Source organism: Acartia tonsa, chromosome 11 (assembly GCF_053477335.1).
Source record: "Acartia tonsa isolate MP-2025a chromosome 11, ASM5347733v1, whole genome shotgun sequence".
Taxonomy (NCBI): Eukaryota; Metazoa; Arthropoda; class Copepoda; order Calanoida; family Acartiidae; genus Acartia; species Acartia tonsa.
This window is the reverse complement of record NC_137270.1, coordinates 24,720,258-24,740,938: the sequence shown is the minus strand read 5'-3', so window position 1 is coordinate 24,740,938 and position 20,681 is coordinate 24,720,258. Positions and strand designations below refer to the sequence as shown.

The 20,681-nt window shown below is 31.5% G+C and overlaps 1 protein-coding gene across 3 annotated transcripts; it reads left to right on the top strand.

The window, feature by feature from the left end:
- The first annotated feature begins 11,598 nt into the window (after positions 1-11,598).
- Positions 11,599-20,208, top strand: LOC145331675 (apolipoprotein D-like). Of its 3 annotated transcripts, XM_080176458.1 has the most exons (8): positions 11,599-11,645; positions 12,316-12,418; positions 12,989-13,062; positions 14,642-14,724; positions 15,497-15,597; positions 16,377-16,490; positions 19,358-19,421; positions 19,996-20,208. In XM_080176458.1, exons 2-8 carry the CDS (start codon positions 12,319-12,321, stop codon positions 20,075-20,077), a joined length of 618 nt encoding a protein of 205 aa, XP_080032584.1. In that variant the 5' UTR covers positions 11,599-11,645; positions 12,316-12,318; the 3' UTR covers positions 20,078-20,208. The 3 variants fall into 3 exon arrangements, with proteins under 3 accessions (XP_080032584.1, XP_080032583.1, XP_080032585.1); XM_080176457.1 differs by lacking the exon at positions 11,599-11,645 and having other exon boundaries at positions 12,269-12,418; XM_080176459.1 differs by lacking the exons at positions 11,599-11,645; positions 12,316-12,418; positions 12,989-13,062 and adding an exon at positions 13,125-13,152.
- The last annotated feature ends 473 nt before the right edge of the window (positions 20,209-20,681 follow it).

The following is a 20,681-nucleotide window of genomic DNA, read 5'->3' as shown; positions in this document are numbered from 1 at the left end:
ATTGGGTCTTTGAATATCAGCCATTAGCGTCGTAAATATTAACACAGCCAAGTCGCTACAAAAAAAGCAGAAAGCAATGTGCTAGCAGACGAAAAGATCCCCAACATGGATCCAAGTAGTTGTATGGGTTATTCATCTATACATTATACATTTATTTACTGAAGAACAAAAATAATTTGATTCAGGCACTAATCCTATCAAATCCTGACGATTTCGCAGTTTATCTCATTTGGACCACAACCGAAGTTTTGAAGAAAAAAAAATGTATTTTTGAAATGTATTTTAGGTTAGGTTAAATATGAGGCTTTTCTAAAATCAGGGTCGGTCTGTCCGTTTGTCCGGAATGAATGGATTGTATCGGTGCAACTTTTTAAAAGCGAAGCTTTTCTATAATTAGGATCGGTCCGTACGTCCGTACGTAACAGATAGCTCTTTTCATTAATTTAGGCATTTTAAAATTGTTCTATCGATTTCAAACTTTGAATGATGATTCCTAGAGAAGTTAGGTACGAGTTAGAACTCTAAAATCGTTACCAGAAAGTCCGTGCGTCCATTTTAAACATGTTGCTTTTTAACTTTTTTAACATCAATTTTTTATGTGATGAAATTATCCGATTGGTCTGATTTTTGAAATACTGATTCTTAGGACAACAAAGTATATTGTTATGAGCGAAGCATCTCTACAATCAACTCCTAAAAAAATAAGTATGTCCTTTAATGATATCCTGTATTTAAGCAGTTTTTCAGCAGATTTACTTATAATTTTGTTTCGTTCGACTTTTATACATTTATATTCTGATTATTCAGTTCTGACACTATACAAGTGTTAATGTTTCTTTTTCCTACCGTTTCAGAGCTTCGCTTTTATGGATGTTTTTATCCTTGTTATACTACAGTAGTCTCAACTCCCCTGCTTGATGTCTTGATCTTAATTTTGTTAACTTCGTGTACTGTCATTTTTTTGGAGAAAATTTTTTTTACTCTGAGAGGGTATAACCCAGTTGAGGTACTTTACTTAAGGAAAAGGAGTGTATACACCGTTCCCTCAGTGGAATAAAGATTCCTGAGAAATGAAGGTACAATAATTTGAGCGAAGCATCTTTTTAAGCAAGCCCTACAAAATGTAAGTATGTCCATTAACAGTATACTGTATTTATGCAATTTTTATACTTCAATTTTATGGATGTTGCCATCCTTGTTGATCTAAAAAGACCACACAATGGATAAAGAATATACGTGGTTATTATGACAGGAGAAAATTTGTCGTCAATATTGGCTGCTAACATGGACATCATTATTGGCCAGTTCGTTCATTTGATAGGAAAGGAAGGGATGGGGTAAAGGTGGTGGATAGTGAGGATCGTTATGTTAGCCAACTACAAGTTTCACTTCATTAGAGTACATGATAATGTGGTGTAATATCCAGAATATAATTAATCCATTGACAAAACAAAGAAATAAATCATAGTATCTATATACTAAAAAATAACATAAGTTAATGCCTTCACAATAAAAAGTGTTTGTAAACAAAATGTTAACATTTTTTTTATAACACAGGACACACAATACACACAAACACACACGCACACAGATGCACTGAATATTTTACTTGAAATCACTTAGTGGCGCATTTTTGTCCACGCCAGACGCAAACTGACCGCAACACTAGTATAGCTGCTACCCAATTTCTATCTATCTATCTAATTATTTGAGGCAAAGTTTTTCTACAGTTACGGCATATCGATTTAAAATAAAGCAAATCTATATTCAGGGGCGTCCACAAGGAAGTGAGCCCAACCCCCGACCAGGTACTATGAAAGATTTCCGTGGGAATAAAAGAAAATTTCGGCGCGCTTGGCGTGTCATTTTATCCAATACCCCCTTCCCTCAATTTAAATTAACCCCCCCCCCCCCCCCATAAAAAATGAACAAGCTTGGACTTCCTTGAATAGACTTTATCGTAATAGGTAAGTAAGTGAATTATGTCGTCAATTTAGGTTGCTATTTCACCTTTCGATTATTGGTCGGGCCATTCATCCGGTAGAAAGTGAGGGGATGGAGTAATGGACGGGGGGGGATGTCGTTATTTTGGCGCGCTACATGGATCACATTACTAGAGATAATTTTTTATCATGTTGTTCAGTTTTCTACAGAAAATATTGTAGTTGAGCAGCTACTCTATAATTAACTTTGTCAGTATGTCCGTCCGCTCCTCAGTCAGTCTGTAATGCTATGGGGAAAATTTGATTATCTCAACTGCTATTTAAGATAGACAGCTGAAATTTTCGGTCAAGATTCCTATGACCAATTAATCTATACATGTTTTTTTTGTCATGACTCAAAAGACAAAAATACTTATTGATAACTATCTATAACTCACTATGTCCGTTAGTTCATACATTTTTCGAGCTTCGCTACATATGGATGTTGTCATCCTTGTTTCTAACTATCTAAATATCTTTCTATCATATGTAATACCTCTTTCTCTCTGTCTATTTCTCGCATCGGAGCCGATATTATTATCAGGGGAAAGGTATCATCCATTTATAAAAGTAACAGGATGTCTATCTTAGTGTTTGTGCCGATGGATCTTGCTAACCACTGGACCGATATAGTGGAACTTTGATAAACTTTGTCTGTCTGTCCGTCCGTCAGTCAGTCCCTAACGCTATGGGGAAATGTTATCTTATCTTCTGCTTTTACAGATAGAATGCTGATCTTTATGAGAAGATAATCTTCAGCAATTTAAAATACTTGGTCCAATGGTCTGTGTGACATTCCACAAAAATATAGATAATAAAACTTTAATAAAAGTGAAAGGTTTCGTGTTTTTAATCTTGCATTATGAAGGAATCATTAGTTGTTTTTTTTTGTTAAATCAGGCATGTTAGAATTGTCCTATCGATTTTAAACTTTGTATGGCGATTCCTGTATTAGTTAGGTACAATATAGAAATCGTAGCAACTCTATAATAGTTACCAGTCCATTTTAAACATATTGATTTTTAATTTGTTAACAAAAAAATTTTATTTGATATAATTATCCGATTGATTTGATTTTTGGAATGCTGATTCCTATAACAACAAAGTACAATGTTATAAGCGAAGCATCCCTTACATTAAAGTCCTAAAAATGTAAGTTTGTCCATAAAAATTATCTTGTACTTAAGCAGTTTTCAACAAATTTACTTTCAATTTTGTTTAGCCTTACTCATTAATATTTATATATAATAGTGTTAATGTTCGTGTCTCCCTCCATTTCAGAGCTTTGCTATTATGGATGTTGTCATCCTTGTTGTTGAAGGAGTTGAGTTTCTTTAAAAATAGTTATTTATCGCATCGTATTACAGACAGCTTTCCACGGTTATCAATATGAAAAATCATGAAATAAACCTGTTTAGATAGCCCTGAGGGGAAGAAGGTTTTTTCATTTTAATATTCGGAGAAATTGTCTGTGATACGATGCTATACATGATTTTTCAGTATGGATAAATAATGAAAAATTTCCACCAGTCCCTTATCCTTATAGACTTTGTAAATATGTAGAAATTCGTTTGAAATTTTACAAATTAAAATGTTTTTGATTTATATACATTATCCAGTACAGTACAAAATTTTATTTTTACAAAACAAAAAGAAGTTAGGTTGAATGTTTATTTTCAAGGAATCTAAAGGGATAAGACAATGGCCGACAAATTAATATATATCCCCAATAATGATACACAAAATTACCCCTTCTATAGATTAAAATAAGTGGTTGTAACGTACGAACACTTAACATATTTAACCAACCAATCAAAATTTATTTAAGTCCCCAAAGTTGTGGAGCCAGCGAATAAGAAAATGTTATAATGAAAATGTGGGGACTTGTGTATTCAACAGCCCCTTATCCCCTCTCACTCTGGTTTATTTTAATGAATATTTTTGTGTTTTGATTTTCACCTATGGATAAATTCTTAAAATGTTTCAATATCAAGAACAAATAGACCATAATAGCGAAGCTTAATCACAAACAAATAATAAATTTGTGAGACAAAAATATGAGTTTTGAAATATTAAAATAAATATCAGATGATATGATTTAAATTCTCTGCAAAAACAGCCATATTTTATGAGGGTAGACTAAACGAACAAAGAGTGTCAGAACATCATATGCATAAAGTCTCAAGTCTAATTTGTCGCAAAGTTTATTAAATGCTGGATACTGTTTAGAGGACATTCTTTCATTTTTAAGACTTGATTATCGTAATGTTTCTCTTATGTTATTATTCCCTGTTGTCCTAGGAATCATAATCTTAAAAATCAAATGATGAGGATCATTACATTATATAAAAAAGTTTTGCAAAAAAAGTTTTTAAAAATTAACATGACTTTCTGGTAACGATTTTATAATACCTACGCTTTCTAAAACGTACCTACCAGTTACAGGAATCATCATACTAAATTTGAGAATTTAGGGAATGAACTACAGGAGACCCGCATAGCAAAACTTGTTGAGTAGCTTAACCATTTTGAGGAATTTTGTTTGTGTGCTTAAAGAGTATACACTAATCAGAGAGAGGGAGGGAACATTCGGCTGTTAATTACACCAGTCCCCAAAGTTTTATAGTAACGTTTCCTTATTTGTTGGCTTAACAAACTTGGTGACTTTTATTGATTCGTTCATTAAGTTGAGTGTCCAAACGTTTCAACCAGTAATCAAAATCTAAGGATGGGATAAATTTGTGTATAAACATTGGGGACGTAAATTAATTTATCGGCCATTGTCTTATCCCTTTAGATCCCTGTATGATAGTTCCTGTCTATCATTATAAATTAGAAAAGATATAGAGTATCCAAAAAATAGGGATAAGACAATGGCCGAAAAATTTATATACATTCCAAATCCAAACCAATACTAACAAAATTACCCCTTCTATAGATTAAAATTATTGGTTTAAAAGTTTGGAAACTACTAGTTTGGAACCATCCAATCAAAATTCAATAAAAGTACCCAATGTTTTTAGCCAAAAGAGTAATAAGGTTATTAGACTTTGGGTACCAGTGTAATTCATAGTCAAATAGCCCCCTTTCTTTCTAAACTTTATTTTAAAGAAGGTGTCCTAAATTTTGTGATATTTTTTAAAAAAAAACAGCTAGTCGGTGCTTTCAGTGATTAGTAGATGTAAAATAATCCATAGAATTTAGATATGCAATCGTTTTTTTTGTAGACCTATAATTTTTGAAAGTTAAATTTAAATTTTTTTAAATTAAGTTGTTTTCAAGGTACTTAAACGCAACAAAAAAAAGAAGAAAATTGCCATTATGAACAAAAATAGTAAGATCTTTAATTTGAAACCTTATGTTTTAAATATATTCCAATACAGGCATAAAAAGTATGTGTTTATGTATACCTTTAAAATGAAAAAAATATTATGAATCCCTTTAAGCAAAGTTTTACCATCTTAAATCCTGTTTTTAAAGTAAAAATGGGAAGGGGGTATGTTAAGTGTTGCCTGTATAATAATATTTTGTTTTGGCTAAATTAAAGTGAAAGTTGGTATTGATAACATCTTAACAAGATTTAGGCAGTTTATCCTATTTTCTACAAACAAATCCTATTAACGCCTAAATAAGGGATTAGTCAGGGAGGGAGGGAACATTGGGCTGTTTATTACACTTGTCCCCAAAGTTTTTAGTTTTTCATATGCTTAACAAACTTGGGGACTTTTATTGAATTTTGATTTGGTTGTTTATTTAGTTGAGTGTCCAAACGTTTCAGCCACTACAGAAGGGGTATTTTGTGTATCATCATTGGGTATGTTCATTTACATCAATTTATTGGCTATTGTCAAATCCTTTAGATTCTTGGGAATTAACAATAAAAACTTTCAAACTTTTGTAAACTTATTCAAATTCCTTGTATATTAAGACTCAAATAATCCTTAAATAAAAATAATAGAATGAATGTATGTGTGTGTAGCATATGATCTTGCAAGTCTCCAAACCAATATATGTTTCTCCTTTACAGTGAAGCTTTATATATGTCCAGAAGTAGTTTACAACATTATAAGGGAGAAAAAATTCTACCATCCTGATAAAATTCGCCTCTAGAAGTTTCCCCATAGCATTACACAATGCGTATGAAGGTGCTTTGTCTTTTGTGTCAGAACCTAAATTGGGACATAGTGCATTTCATTACCCTAGGTTAGGTAACTTTATTTCACTTTTCAATAAAATCTAAAATGCAGCGTTTTTGAGAAAATTAGATTTGAAAATTTCAAGCTCAATTTTCATCCCCTAGAAGTTAACGCATAATCATGACAAGAAAAGCAAATATTATTTATTTAAAATTTTAAACAAGTTTGCTTTTATAAAATTCTTCATAAAACCACTCCTGAAGTGAGTTGATTCATGGCCATTTTTAATGGTTGCATTTTAGATTTTATTGAAAAGTGAAATGAAGTTACTTAACCTAGGGTAATAAAATTCACTATGTCCCAATTTAGGTTCTGACACGAAAGTCAAAGCACCTTCGAACGCACTGTTATTATTGACTGACGCAACCACAAAAGAGTTTATAAGGGAGTAAAGGAGGGGAGGAGAGACAATTAATTCAATTTAAGAGTTTTCGCTGAAAGGCAATGAAAAAAAGATTTGTGCGGAAAATTTTAGAAAAATTGTTAAGTGATCATGGTAATCTAATTTAGAACAAAATTAGTTCTAAGAAAAAAATCATTTACTTGAAAATTAGATTACCAGTACATCACAATGTAATAAACATTCTGTAATTATCACTAGAAAAATTGTCAACCCTTCACATATATTATTCACTGCCACCTAAATTCAAAATAATACATTAGGGTTCTTAGATTGTTTATTACATAAATTTCACAGTAGAGTTTCTATACTTGAAATGACATTTTCTTGGGAAAAAATATTTGTTCAAACCAGCCGCAATAATTTTATTAAATTATTATTTTTTTTGTCTGCTTGTTAAAATTGTGTTATTTATTTTCATTGATTTTTGTCTGCTATCAGTGGCAAACGCGCGCCAGTACCCAAGTCCTCAAAATCTTGCTAAATCCTTCATGAACACTTTGAGCTGGTACCCAAGGTTTGAAACCCCTTATAATTGAATATTCGATCTATTGTCCCCTCCCTTACTCCCTGGTTCAATTCGGTCTTTGGGCATTTTTTAATGTCTATATGAGGGGGGGGGGGGTTACCAGTTATAATTCTACTTATTTTTTTTCAGTGGGGGGGGTTGGTTATTTATTTTATAATTGTATTTTTATAATTCTTTTATTTCAGCTAAGTAGATGACATTGACAAGGAAAATTCTAATAAGAACACCCTGACCTCTCTATGCATATAATTCTAATTTCAATTTTATAAGAAAATGTACTCATATTTGTAAAAATAAACTTTAATTTTGGCAATTGTACTTTTTGTGTATGAGTAAATTGTACCCTAATTGTTAGAATTGTCCTATCGATTTCAAACTTTGCATGGTGATTCCTGTAGTAGTTAGGTACGATTTAGAAAGCATAGCAACTCTATAATCGTTACCAAAATGTCCGTACGTCCATTTTAAACATGTTGATTTTTTTACTTTTCATAACAATTTTTTATGTAACAAGGATGACAACATCCATAAAAGCGAAGCACTGAAACGGTAGGACAAACGGACATTAACACTTGTATAGTGTCTAAACTGAATTATCAGAATATAAAAGTATAAGAGTCGAAGCAAAATTGTAAGTAAATTTGTTGAAAAACTTCTTGATCCAGGATAATGTTTATTGAGTTTATGGACACACTTACATTTTTATATTATTTGATTTGATTATAGCGTTGCTTCGCTTAAAATATTGTTCTTTGTTGTCCCAGGAATCAATATACCAAAAATCAGATCAAACGGATAATTAGATCACATAAAAATTTGCTGTTAAAAAATTAGAAAAATCAACATGTTTAAAATGGACGTACGGACATTCTGGTAAAAATTATAGAGTTGCTACGCTTTCTAAATCGTACCTAACTACTACAGGAATCATCATGCAAAGTTTGAAATCGATAGGACAATTCTAACATGCCTAAATTAACGAATAAAAGCTATCTATCTCGGACGGACGGACGGACGGACGGACGGACGGACGGACGTACGGACGGACCGACCCTAATTATAGAAAAGCTTCGCTTTTAATAAAATCATCCGATTGATCTGATTTTTTATTACTGATTCCTATTACAATAAGGTACAATATTATGAGTAAAGCATCTCTATAATCAAGTATTATAAATGTCAGTATGTCCTTAAACAGAATTCTATATTTAAGAAGTTTTGCAACAAATTTACGTATAATTTTGTCAAACCTTATATTTCCATATTTTGTATATTCAGTTCTGACACTCAACAAAAGTTAATGTTCGTTTGTCCTACCGTTTCTGTGCTTCGCTTTTATGGATGTTGTCATCCTTGTTTATTTATAATTATACAGCAACATTTTTGGCTAGAACCTGGATGGCTTTACTATTTATTTCTTTAAAACGGCAAAAGATTATCCAAGTATGAATTGGAATTTTATAAAATAAAGTGTACATTTAAAAAAATTCATTTACGTATTAAATAAAAAATTTTTTTTTGTCATTGTAGTATCATTTTATTGAAATAGTTATAATGTTTCAAAGAGGTGAATTGTCATTTTAAAACACTTGTTATTTGTTTAATACAGTGAATACTCCCTGTCAAACTAATGTGCTGATATTATATTATAAGACTGGTACCTAGTTGATTACTTCGTTTTGGCGGGATTTCAAGCAGTTATCTTCAGAATCCAGTGCATCATACACTTTTAATGGGATGCATGCGTTACACTTACTATAGGATAGTAGGGGAATTTTTATCTAACAGAAAAATAACCCTTTAATTACTTTGTCTTAAAGTCCTACTTATCTGAAAGTTCTACTCTGTATGGTAATGAGTTGTGCCTGCTTTGGGCAAATGAATTTCCCCTAATCTGTCTATTAATGTCGCGCAACTAACATAACAGCAGTAGGAACCATTTTAACGTCTTCAGTTATGACGTAGTGTTGAGGCGAGATTGGAACTTATCACCCCTACTACTAGGAGCGGATACGCTGCATGATAAGCCGGTCAAGCTGATAATCTGTCTGCCATTAATGCATTAAGGTCATCCTAAAATATAGTCCACTATATGCTTCTTTTACTAATTACAAATCAAATTCCATTATAAAATTCTACAGAACTTAGATGAAGCTAATAGAGATATCATAGAGACACACTATCTAAATAAGCCAATAGGAAGACAGTGAAGGAACAGACCAGCTATACTATTGGTTTGAATGTGTACAGGTTTTAGTGCGAAAGGGCGGTTATTAGTAGCGAAGCTACTCTATAATTCACAATGTCCGTCCGTCAGTCTGTCCGTCCGTCTGTCCGTCCGTCTGTCCGTCCGTCCGTCTGTCCGTCCGTAATTAATGAATTGGGGGAAACGTGATTTTCTCGGCTCCTATAAAAGATAGAGAGCTGAAACTTTTTGACAACATTCCCATCATTAAGGAGCACAATTAACTATAAAACATCAATGGCGGTCGGACTGCTTTTTAGCAGGTTTTAGGCTATTTTTTATATTTTCCAAATTTTCCCCATATCTTTGGTGTTTATTGTCCGATTTTCAAAGTTTTTTCAGTTAAAGATATCAAAATTAAATTTCCCGTCATTTGAAGAAAACAACAATGACGGTCAGACTGTCTTTTTGCAGGTTTTTGGCTATTTTTATATTTTTCAATTTTTTCCCCATATCTTTGGTGTTTATGGTCCGATTTTCGAAATTTTTTTAGTTAAAGATATCAAAATTAAATTTCCTGTCATTTGAAGAAAACAACAATGACTGTCAGACTGCCTTTTTGCAGGTTTTTGGCTGTTTTTGTATTTATCACATTTTTACCCACATCTTTGGTGTTTATAGTCCAATTTTCAAAAATTTTTCAGTTAACATTAAATTTCTGGTGTTTTAAGAAAAGAAACAATGGCGGCCAAACTGCCTTTTAGCAGGTTTTTGGCTATTTTTATATGTTTGACATATTTCCCCATATCTTTGGTATTTTTGGTCCAATTTTAAAACTTTTTTGCATTAACAGTTTCAAATTTTTTCCCCCATTGTTATGTGCATCTAGTATGTAATTTACTTTAACCGTCTTCATCATACAAAATAAAACAAGGTTTCGTGTTTATTTTCTCCAATGAATCTATTCTTGATTTTAATAAATACACTTTAAATCTACTTCTACGTATTCCAATCCACAAATTTTTGTGCTTCGCTACTTATGGATGTTGTCATCCTTGTTTTTTTATTTCATTCACATAATTTGTCAGCTATGAACAAAACATAAGTCAGCTATGAATAGTTGAATTTCTTAGTATAGAGTTAGTTTTTTTTAAATTATATCCTTAAAAAGTTTCGTCGCTGGTATTATTAGAAAGAAGCGTGTATAACAAACCCAAATAGAATTTATTATTTAATTTTGACGAATTTTGAGGTAGATGGACCATCTAGATATATTATGTTTATTTTTTAATGTATTAAAATATTTGCCTTATATAATAAATAAAATGGTGACTTATATCCTGCAAAAAGTATCCTTTTCATCAAATATCATCATAGAAAACATTTGATGAATTTTATATGTTTCAACAATGTGTTTAAATTATAAGTTTGTGTTACTTTTAAAACAACAAGGATGTCAACATCCATAAAAGCAAAGATTTAAAATCAGAATGAGAGACAAACGAACAGTAACTCTTGTAGATTGTCAAAAATGTACATAAATTCATAGAAAACAGGCTTCTCCTTAAGGACATCCCTACTATTTTAGGACTTAGTTACAGGTATACTTTGCTTATAACATTGTACTTTGTTATCATAGGAATCACTGTTCCATCAGATGAATAGGATAAATATATCATACAAAAAATGTTTTAAATGGACGTACAGACACTCTGGTAACGGTTATAGAGTTGCTATGCTTTCTAAGTCGTACCTTACTGTCACAGGAATTATCACCTAAAGTTTGAAATCGACAGGACAATTCGAACATGCCAAAATTAAAGAAAAGATCTAGCCGATATGTACCACCGTACGTACGTACAGATCCTAATTACAGAATAGTTTCGATTTCCAAATTAAATAGAAATATTTTTGATATTCCAGAATATTATCAAATATAAAATGCTATTTGATATATTTAATTTATCTCTAGCAGTAAAACATAAACATCTGAAAAATGCAGGGAGGGAGGGGACATTGGACTGTTTATTACACTAGCCCCCAAAGTTTTATACAAACGTTTTCTTATTCGTTGGCATAACATTTTTGGAGACGTTTATTGAAGTTTGATTGGTTTGTTTGTTCACTAAGTTGAGTGTCCAAACGTTTCAACCACTAGTTGTAATCTAAAGAAGGGTTAGTTTTGTTTATCAAAATTGGGGGATGATCATCAATTTATCGGCAATTGTCTTATCCCTTTTGATTCCTGTGTAAAATGAGTAATTGAAATATTAAAACAGATTGATCATCATCATGCTGAATGTTTTAGTCAGTCAACACAACTTTTCCCAGTTATTTTCGACTTTCCATCTGTGTATGTTTCTTTACTATTGTTATTTATAAAGCACATTTAACATAAAATATTTCAGCATTTTTGAAGGCAAAGCTTTTCTACAATAAGGTTCCGCACCTCCGACCGTGACGGATAGCTTTATCGTTAATTTATGCATGTTTGAACTGTCTTATCGTTTTCAAACTTGGCATAATGATTCCTGTATAAGTTAGATATTATTTAGAAAGCGTAACAACTATATAATCGTTACTATAATGTCCGTATGCCATTAAAACATGTGAATTTTTAACTTTTTTGACAACAACTTTTCCAAACAAATCTGATTTTTTTGAACACTCTTTTCTAGGACAAAAGGTACAATGTTATACGCTAAGCTACTCTATAATCAAGTTCATAAAAATGTCAGTATTTTCTTACAAGTATAATGTATTTAAGCAGTTCTGCATCAAAGTTACTTACAATTTGGTTTAGACTTATACAGTTCTATTCGGATTATTCAATTCTGACACTCTACAAGTGTTAATGTTCGTTTTATGGATGATATTATACTTGTTATGAGATTTTAAGGATAAAACATTAAAAAAATATTTTTTATTATAAGATTTTAAATTAATTCAGTCTACAATTAATTTTTTTTTAGCAATTTGAATTCAGATTGGTAAAAAATTTGTTTAATATCAACTTCTTTAAGAAAATGATTGGAATATCAAAGCCAAGTTTATTGTTAGTATTGGCTGCTTTGATATCTTCTGGTACAGCTTTCATATCATTGGCACCATGCAAACAAGTTTCAGGTAAACAATAACAAAATGAAACAATTGTAAAACTACTAATCTTCTTGTTGTAATTGTTGTTTTTTGGTGGGAAGAGGGTTTTTCAGTATGCATTCGAAACCGATAAAATTCTCCGATTCTCACCTATGTTTGAAAATCATGTATAACATCTAATTACAGTAAATTTTCCAAGAGTAAAAAATGAAATTATGAAATTAATACCAGTTTTGTAAACCCAGTAATAGTGTCGGACTGATTATGACGCAAAAAAAAATTCGCCAATGAGAGGCCATTATTGACCAATGGTAAAATTTATAGTGGCTTCTCATTGGCTAATTATTTTTTTACGTCATAATCAGTCCGACACTTTTACTGGGTTCCAGTTTTGTTTGCCTAAACCTTCTGCCCATCGGGGCTATCAAAACTGGGTTTATTAAAGCTGTATATAATAACTATATCTGAATTTTTTAAACTATGGAAATTGAATGATGACAACAAAATGTTGGGGGTACTACTGCACCAAAACTTTTGTTGGGGCACCAATTTAGGGGTTTATTTTCATTCCTTATTTGTTGTCGAATTTATTTTTAGGTATTGACAACTTTAATGTGACTAGCTATCTTGGAGTTTGGTATGAATACTCTAATATGTTTGAGTTCTTCGAGGTAAGATTTTATATCTATCTATCTGTCTGTCTGTCTGTCTGTCGGTCTGTCTTTCTGTATGAATATTCTAATATGTTTGAGTTCTTCGAGGTAAGATTCTATACCTATCTGGCTATTTGTCTGTATGTCTGTCTGTCTGTCTTTCTATCTATCTATCTATCTATCTATCTGTCTGTATGTATGTATGTATATATGTCTGTCTGTCTATCTTTCAGGTTGTCTGCCTGTCTATCATTCAGTCAGTTTGTCTGTCTATCTGTCTGTTTTTGTGTCTGTCTGTATGTGTTTTATAGATTGTCTAAATGTCTGTCTATCTGTCTGTTTGTGTGTCTGTCTGTCTATCTATCTATCCATCTATCTGTGTGTCTGCCTGTATGTCAATCTATCTATCTATCTATATTAGGGCGGGTTCATATCGGAATTAGACAAAGTGGGGATATGCAACAGATAGAATTAACCTTTAAATCATTTCTGACTGAAAAAGAATTTTAAAAAATTGAGTTTTAGAACGTGACCACTAAAAAATATATTTGATTACTTATTAATTTGCAAAGACGACATTCAAAAATTTTTTTTGAATCAGAACTATGGCTTCATAGTGCTCCCTGGAAAGGCCTTGAGGAGCCTAATCAGGAACTTTTGTCCGTTTCAAAATATCTAGTTCCTAGCCTTAGAAATCACTTAAAAACCACATTTTTTAAAGGTTTATTGAGAATTGTCCAATTTGTAGAGGTTTTTTAGATTTTCTCAGGCTAGGAACGAGATTTTTTTTAAACGGTCAAAAGTTCCTGATTCTTCTCAATGCCTTTCCTGGGAGCACCATGAAGTCATAGTTCTGATTCAATAAATTTTTTACTCCCATTTACAAATAGCTATACAATTGAATGTCTAATCGTCAGCGGTTTTAAGACTTAGGATAAATTTTAAATCATCCAGAGGTGTATTATACTCATACAAATCATAGATTGAAGGAAAGTGTATAAGAGCGAACTATACATCAATATCTATCTATACATCCATCTATCTGTATGTTTATCTATCTATCTAAGAGCTAACTATACATCTATCTATCTATCTATACATCTATCTATCTATCTATTTAGATTGGAGGAAAGTGCATAAGAGACAACTATTCATCTATATCCATCCATACATCCATCTATTTATCTATCTATCCATCTATCTATCTATCTATCTAGATTGGAGGGAAGTGTATAAGAGCCAGCTATACATTTATATCCATCCATACATCCATCTATCTGTATGTTTATCCATCTATCTATCTATCTATTTAGATTGGAGGCAAGTGTATAAGAGCTAACTATACATCTATATCCATCTATACATCCATATATCTGTATATCTATCCATCTATCTATCTATCTATTTAGATTGGAGGCAAGTGTATAAGAGCTAACTATACATCTATATCCATCTATACATCCATATATCTGTATATCTATCCATCTATCTATCTATCTATTTAGATTGGAGGAAAGTGTATAAGAGCCAGCTATACATCTAAATCTATCTATATATCCATCTATCTATCTATTTATTTATCTATCTATCTATTTAGATTGGAGGCAAGTGTATAAGAGCCAACTATACAGAAAGGGAAGATGGAAAAATTGGAGTTAAGAATGAACAAGTTAATGAATGGTATGATTTGATTTAAAGCTGCAGGAGTTTTGCACATAAATGAAAAGGGGACTGTGCATATGTGGTATCCGCCGAGGATAAATGGCAGACACCAGAGTTCAATTAGACTACGGCAGTGTGAACAGACGTGGACACCTTACTATAGAGAAGCTACGCTTCTCTAACAATCACTAAATAACAAACAGCATCTATTTCAGTTGTCCCTTTATTGAAGGTCTAAGGATTACTAAAGCTATATACAACAAACAATAGTTACACAGATAGGAATAAATAATCATAAATAAAAGCAATATAATACATATACAATAGTCAGTTTGGGCAATAATGATCCCCCATCCCTGGAAAGGGTGGGGGGAATTAACAATGCAGCTTAACCATAATACGGCTGTCAGATTCAATCATTAATTTTAGGCATAGGGCGGGGGTCGGCAGACCCCTTCCCCAGGACTCGGGGGAGGGCCGTTGGCCCTTCCCCGAACCCCGGTCAGGGGTGCCATAGGCATGGCTCACGGTTGCCGAATACCACACATAAACGAGAGCAAGCATGTTTAAGCACCTTTCATCATAGTTTTTGTTAGTAATACTAGGTTTCCAGCTCATTACTGCATCTAAGTTCCTTATTTAACAAACCCAATTTTCCTGACATCTAACAGTTTGTGAGTACAATTAATCCTTTTCAGTATAATAAGGATATTTCTAGGTATTCTGTTAATTTATCAATTATCTACTTACATCTTTTTTTTAATAATTTTCTGTATATATCATTATCCAGGTTTAGTAACTATGTATCAGTATCTGGCACGGCTACCCCTGCGGATCCCAGCAACCCCAACAAGGCTGAACTTATTGTCTCCTTTACGGATTTTTCTACAAGTAAGATAAAGATTAAAAAAGCCAATTTTTTTAAATTAAAAAACTATTACTTTTTATATAACTAGCGGCTTCCCCCTAGCCTCTAGGGGCTTTGCCCAAAGTGGAAATAAAAAAATTGTGTAAGTATGGAAATCATTACATCTTCTATTACCTACCCAGCCGAAAAAATTGCGAAGGAATCGCCAATCCTAGCTGAAAAAAAAATTGCGAATGAGTCGCCAATTTTCGTGAATAAATGGTGATTTCGCAAAATATATGCCAAGAAATTCTAAACAAAAATTGGGGGGGGGGGTGTCCCAACCCCCAAGAAAATAGCCTCAGGACCAGTAGGTATATTCCCTGAAGAGTAGAATCCGATCGGTTAAGTGGTTACCGAGATCTTAAGGGACAGACGGATGGACAGACGGACGGACAGACAGACATCAAGCAACTTTGACAGATGGTAATGAAATAAGAAGCCATTTTCTGATATTTCAAATATAATAGGTATAATAAAAGAAGCTTTAAAAGTGCCTATAAAAGATTAGGTCATACTGGCCTACGATTAGTCAATTAAAATGTATACTGACCTCCCATTGGTAATTTAGTCTGTGCATTGGCCTATCAGTAGTTATATATCAGTTTTTGTACAGGCATTATAAAGAGCTTCATAAATAAAATGAAGAAAAATGAATGCATAATTAAAAAAAAATTTAAATGCAAATTCAAAATGAGAACTTAAAAGGAATGTATTTTGATGAAAAAAATAACTTTTTTAATATTGATAAATTCTAATTCAGGTTTTGCAAATAAATTAGGGCAGAACGGTCGTGCCAATTACATTGTAGCAGATACAGATTATTCTACCTATTCTCTCGTATACTCTTGTACAAAGATATGGTTTGCTAGTAAGGGTGAGTATATAGATAGATAGATAGATATATTCAACTATATAGATAGATAGATATATTCATCTATAAAGATAGATAGATATATCCAACTATATAGATAGGTAGATATATCCAACTATATAGATAGATAGATAGATATATCCAACTATATAGATAGATAGATTTATCCAATTATATAGATAGATAGATATATTCAAGTATATAAATATATAGATATATCCAACTATATAAATATATAGATATATCAAACTATAAAAATAGATAGATATATCCAACTATATACATAGATAGATAGAAATATCCAACTTTATAAATATATACATAGATATATCCAACTATATAGATAGATATATCAAACGATATAGATAGATAAATATGGTTCACTAGTAAGGGTGTGTATATAAACAATATAAACAATGTAATATGTGTTAAATTGAATTAATAGGAGATTGATTTTAAGTTTGGTTGATTCCCAGCATATACTTTTATCGCATTATTTTAAGAAACATGTCGCATTAATACGTCCTTAATGACGTAACTTTTTTATTACTATACAAATGACGTTTCATATTTTTTTAAAGGACGTTTTGTGTACCAAAAATACGTCGTTATCTTTAAAAAAACGTCACAAAAAAAATATAAATAATAACAATATTTTGAATTTAATGACATGTTATCTTAAATAACGGCGCATTAAAACGTCAATTTTTCCTTTAAAACGTCCAGAAAAACAAGATGGCCGCCAAACTAACAATATAATTTAAATATTAATTAAAAAATAATAATATTTTATTAAATCCTAAAAATGCGGCCTTAACTCTGAAAAAACGTCACTAAAAAATATAAATAACAAAAATATTAAATGACATATTATTTTAAATAAAGACATATCAAAACGTCATTTTTTACTGTAAAACGTCAAAAAAAACAATATGGCCGCCAAAATTGGTATTTAATGTGTATCAATAAAATATTAGATTTAATATTAAACAATTATCTTATTGAATCAAATAAATATTTTTGAATTAAATCATTAGAATTAATTAATAATTAGAAATTGATTTGAGTTAAATAAAAATGGATTATTTTAATAACAATTGCAATTAATCTAGATGCTTGAATATGAGATATGTACACAGGAAAAAAATAAGACCTCACTCTTAATCAGGAAACGAGAAAATCTTTTTTTTATATATTTCTAAATTTCTGCCTTTTATTGCCTAACCAACCGACCAACAGACAAAATATCATGGAACAGATTGGTTAGAAGCCTCTAGGGGCACTGGTAGGAGGGGGAAAAGTTGACCTTATCCCATTTTAAATTTGAGTTTCAAAAGAGTTTTAAAAAATATTTTTTTGGGGGGGAGGGGGGTGTAGAATCCTCCCAAAAGATAGTTAAAAACCTTCCCAGGACCTATAAGAAGCTTTACTGTAAAAGAGAACAATATCGGTTCAGCGGTTAGCGAGATCCTTTGGGACAGACAAAAAACGTTTACTTATTAATATAATAGGATTGATATAAAATAGAACTCTTACCTTTAAAGTTATAAAACCAATTGAAATTCATTAAAGTCCCTTAAGTTGTTTAAGCTAACTTCTTACCTCAACATTGTAAAACTTAAATTCATGATTTGTCGTCGATTATGATCTCCTTTCGAAATTATGCAACAAGAGAAGGAAAAATGTTTTTAAAATTCATTTAACTCATTCTCTCATCACATTTACGAATGAAGTTCTATTATTGAGTAAATCTTATTCTTTACACAGATTAATAAATTGTAATGTTTGTTTGAGGGGTTTAACTATGACTAAATACTAAAATAATATTTATATGATGATCAGTGGTCTGACATAGTTCAGAAATTATTTTTGTCTTTTCATAAAACAAATTTAACTTCAAAAATAAAAATAATAGATTTCTTGATATTATTTTTATGTTACAAACTTTTAGTTTTTAAGAAGAAAAAAGAATTTAAAAATAATTATGTCAGAATTTTTTCTGAACTCTTCCTTATTTCCTAAATTTTCTTGAAAATTATTTAACTAATCAAGATGACACATTACACAATAAGGACGTATAAATGCCACATTATTTATTTCATTTACTGTAACATTAATATGTATATTCTATGAAATATATTAATAAATTATTTAATTAACTAGCGGCTTCGCCCCTAGCCTCTAGGGGCTTTGCCCAAGAGGTGATAAAAAAAAATTATTGCGAGAGACCATAAAGGACCATGGAAACTCCTTCAAAAAAAAAAAAAAAAAAAAAAAAAAAAATGGGGGGGGATTTTTTGGTTTTTGGGGGGGTTGGGGGTGTCCCACCCCCCGAGAAAATAGCTTAAAACCACCACAGGACCAATAGGTAGATACCCTGAAGAGTAGAATCCGATCGGTTCAGTGGTTACCGAGATCTTAAGGGACAGACAGACAGACGGACGGACAGACGGTCAGACGGACAGACGGACAGACAGACATCGTTCTACTTTGTATTATAGATAAAGATGACTTATTACAAATTAAGGACGTATTGATTCCACATTATTTATTTTATTTACTGTGACATGAATGTGTAATTATACAATATATATTAATATGTGGAAAAAATACAAAATGACGTATTGAAACAACCTTAATTTTTATATTTAATCAGGCATTAATTTGTAATTTCTTTTTTTAAGAAAAATAATGGCAAATAAAAAACAGTTAAGGCCACATTAATAAGTCATTTTCTTTAAATACGTCACAAAAAAGACGTATTGAAAATTAACGACATGTCAATGCGACCTTTCTAAAGAAACAAAACCACTTTAGTAGATGCTGGGTTAATTGATTACTCAAAAGTTTCTTTGTTTTTTTTTATTTAGAATCTTTGTGGGTATTGACCAGAGACCAAAAGCCAGTACAATCAATTGTAGACACCGCTTATCAGTGAGTATTTCAGTTGTTTAATTATTTCTATATAAGATCTTTCACATGAAATACCTTGTTGCGCAAAGAACTTGGTAGCCTTGCGAATTAGGGAATCAAGGTATTGGCCTCGCAGATTTAGGTTTAGCCACAGGTATTAGGCATAGAAAAAAATTAACCAACCCACCCTTATTTTCAATTTAATTCAAATATTAATTAAGGGGGTTATTAATGCTCAAGAGGCAATAAGCATGAAAGCATATTTCTATAGGCCAAAATGATCTTCGTTTGTTCATTTTGACCCTTATTGTCTGCTAGTGTTAATATTGATTTTCAACAGATTGGTCTGCTGTAAGAGTAACTATTCAGCGGCATTCTGTGCTAGTGCTAAAACTCTTAAAAACCAGCAAAAATAAGTAAAGTTGCGTTGTTTCTGGTACCCAGATAACCAAACGAAATTAATTTAGATGTATTTTTCTATTGCAATATCCCTTAATAAAAGACTCTCTATTTTCAACCTTATTAACCTATTATCAAGGTCAGTTCAACAAATTACAAGTGTTAACTCAAACAAAATTATGCCTTCTCTTTTCAGGAAAGCTAGAGATCTTGGACTTCCAGTTGATAGTTTATCTAAGACTAACCAAGATGGATGTGATGCCCTTCCTACCCAATAATAATACCCTCAAAATAAAAAGCTTCGACGTCTCTGCATATGTAACTACATATGTATTTCTACTGATTTCTATTTTAAATTTTTATTTATAATTCATAATACTTTGACCGAGAAATATAAGTTTATTTATCAGCCATGTTAATCTTATTATTATACAAAAAAGGATGACAACAACCATGAGAGCGAAGCTCTAAAACGGTAGAAAAAATAAACGTAAATGCTTGCAGATTTGTAAGGGTGAAGAACACCTAACCCATATTAGATAAAGACAAAAATAAAATTTTTAAAACAACCTATTTTCCTTTTTGGAATTTGTAGCACTTTGACTTTAGCATAGCGTTAAACTGTTAAATATTATGTATGTTATTATGTTATGAGAAGGTAAAACTTCCAAGCTTTCAAATTCTTTTAGGGCCATTCTAATATGCATTTTGATTATAACAGTTAATCCGTTTTGCAGATATTTCAAGGAATAAAAACAGAAAAAAAGTGAAAGGATATCTATTTGTTTGTGTCTGTAGCTTAAGATCTCACTAACCGCTGGACCGATATGGTTCTCCCCTTTAGTGAAGCTTCTTATAGATCCAGGGCAGTTTCGTTTCTAC

What these genes read in the sequence shown, in the direction of transcription:
- LOC145331675 (XM_080176458.1), top strand. Translation starts at nt 12,319, where the DNA reads ATGATTGGAATATCAAAGCCAAGTTTATTGTTAGTATTGGCTGCTTTG. An exon ending in AATGAACAAGTTAATGAATG is followed by an intron (nt 14,725 to 15,496) that starts GTATGATTTGAT and finishes ATCATTATCCAG; the next exon opens with GTTTAGTAACTATGTATCAG. An exon ending in GATATGGTTTGCTAGTAAGG is followed by an intron (nt 16,491 to 19,357) that starts GTGAGTATATAG and finishes TTTTTTATTTAG; the next exon opens with AATCTTTGTGGGTATTGACC.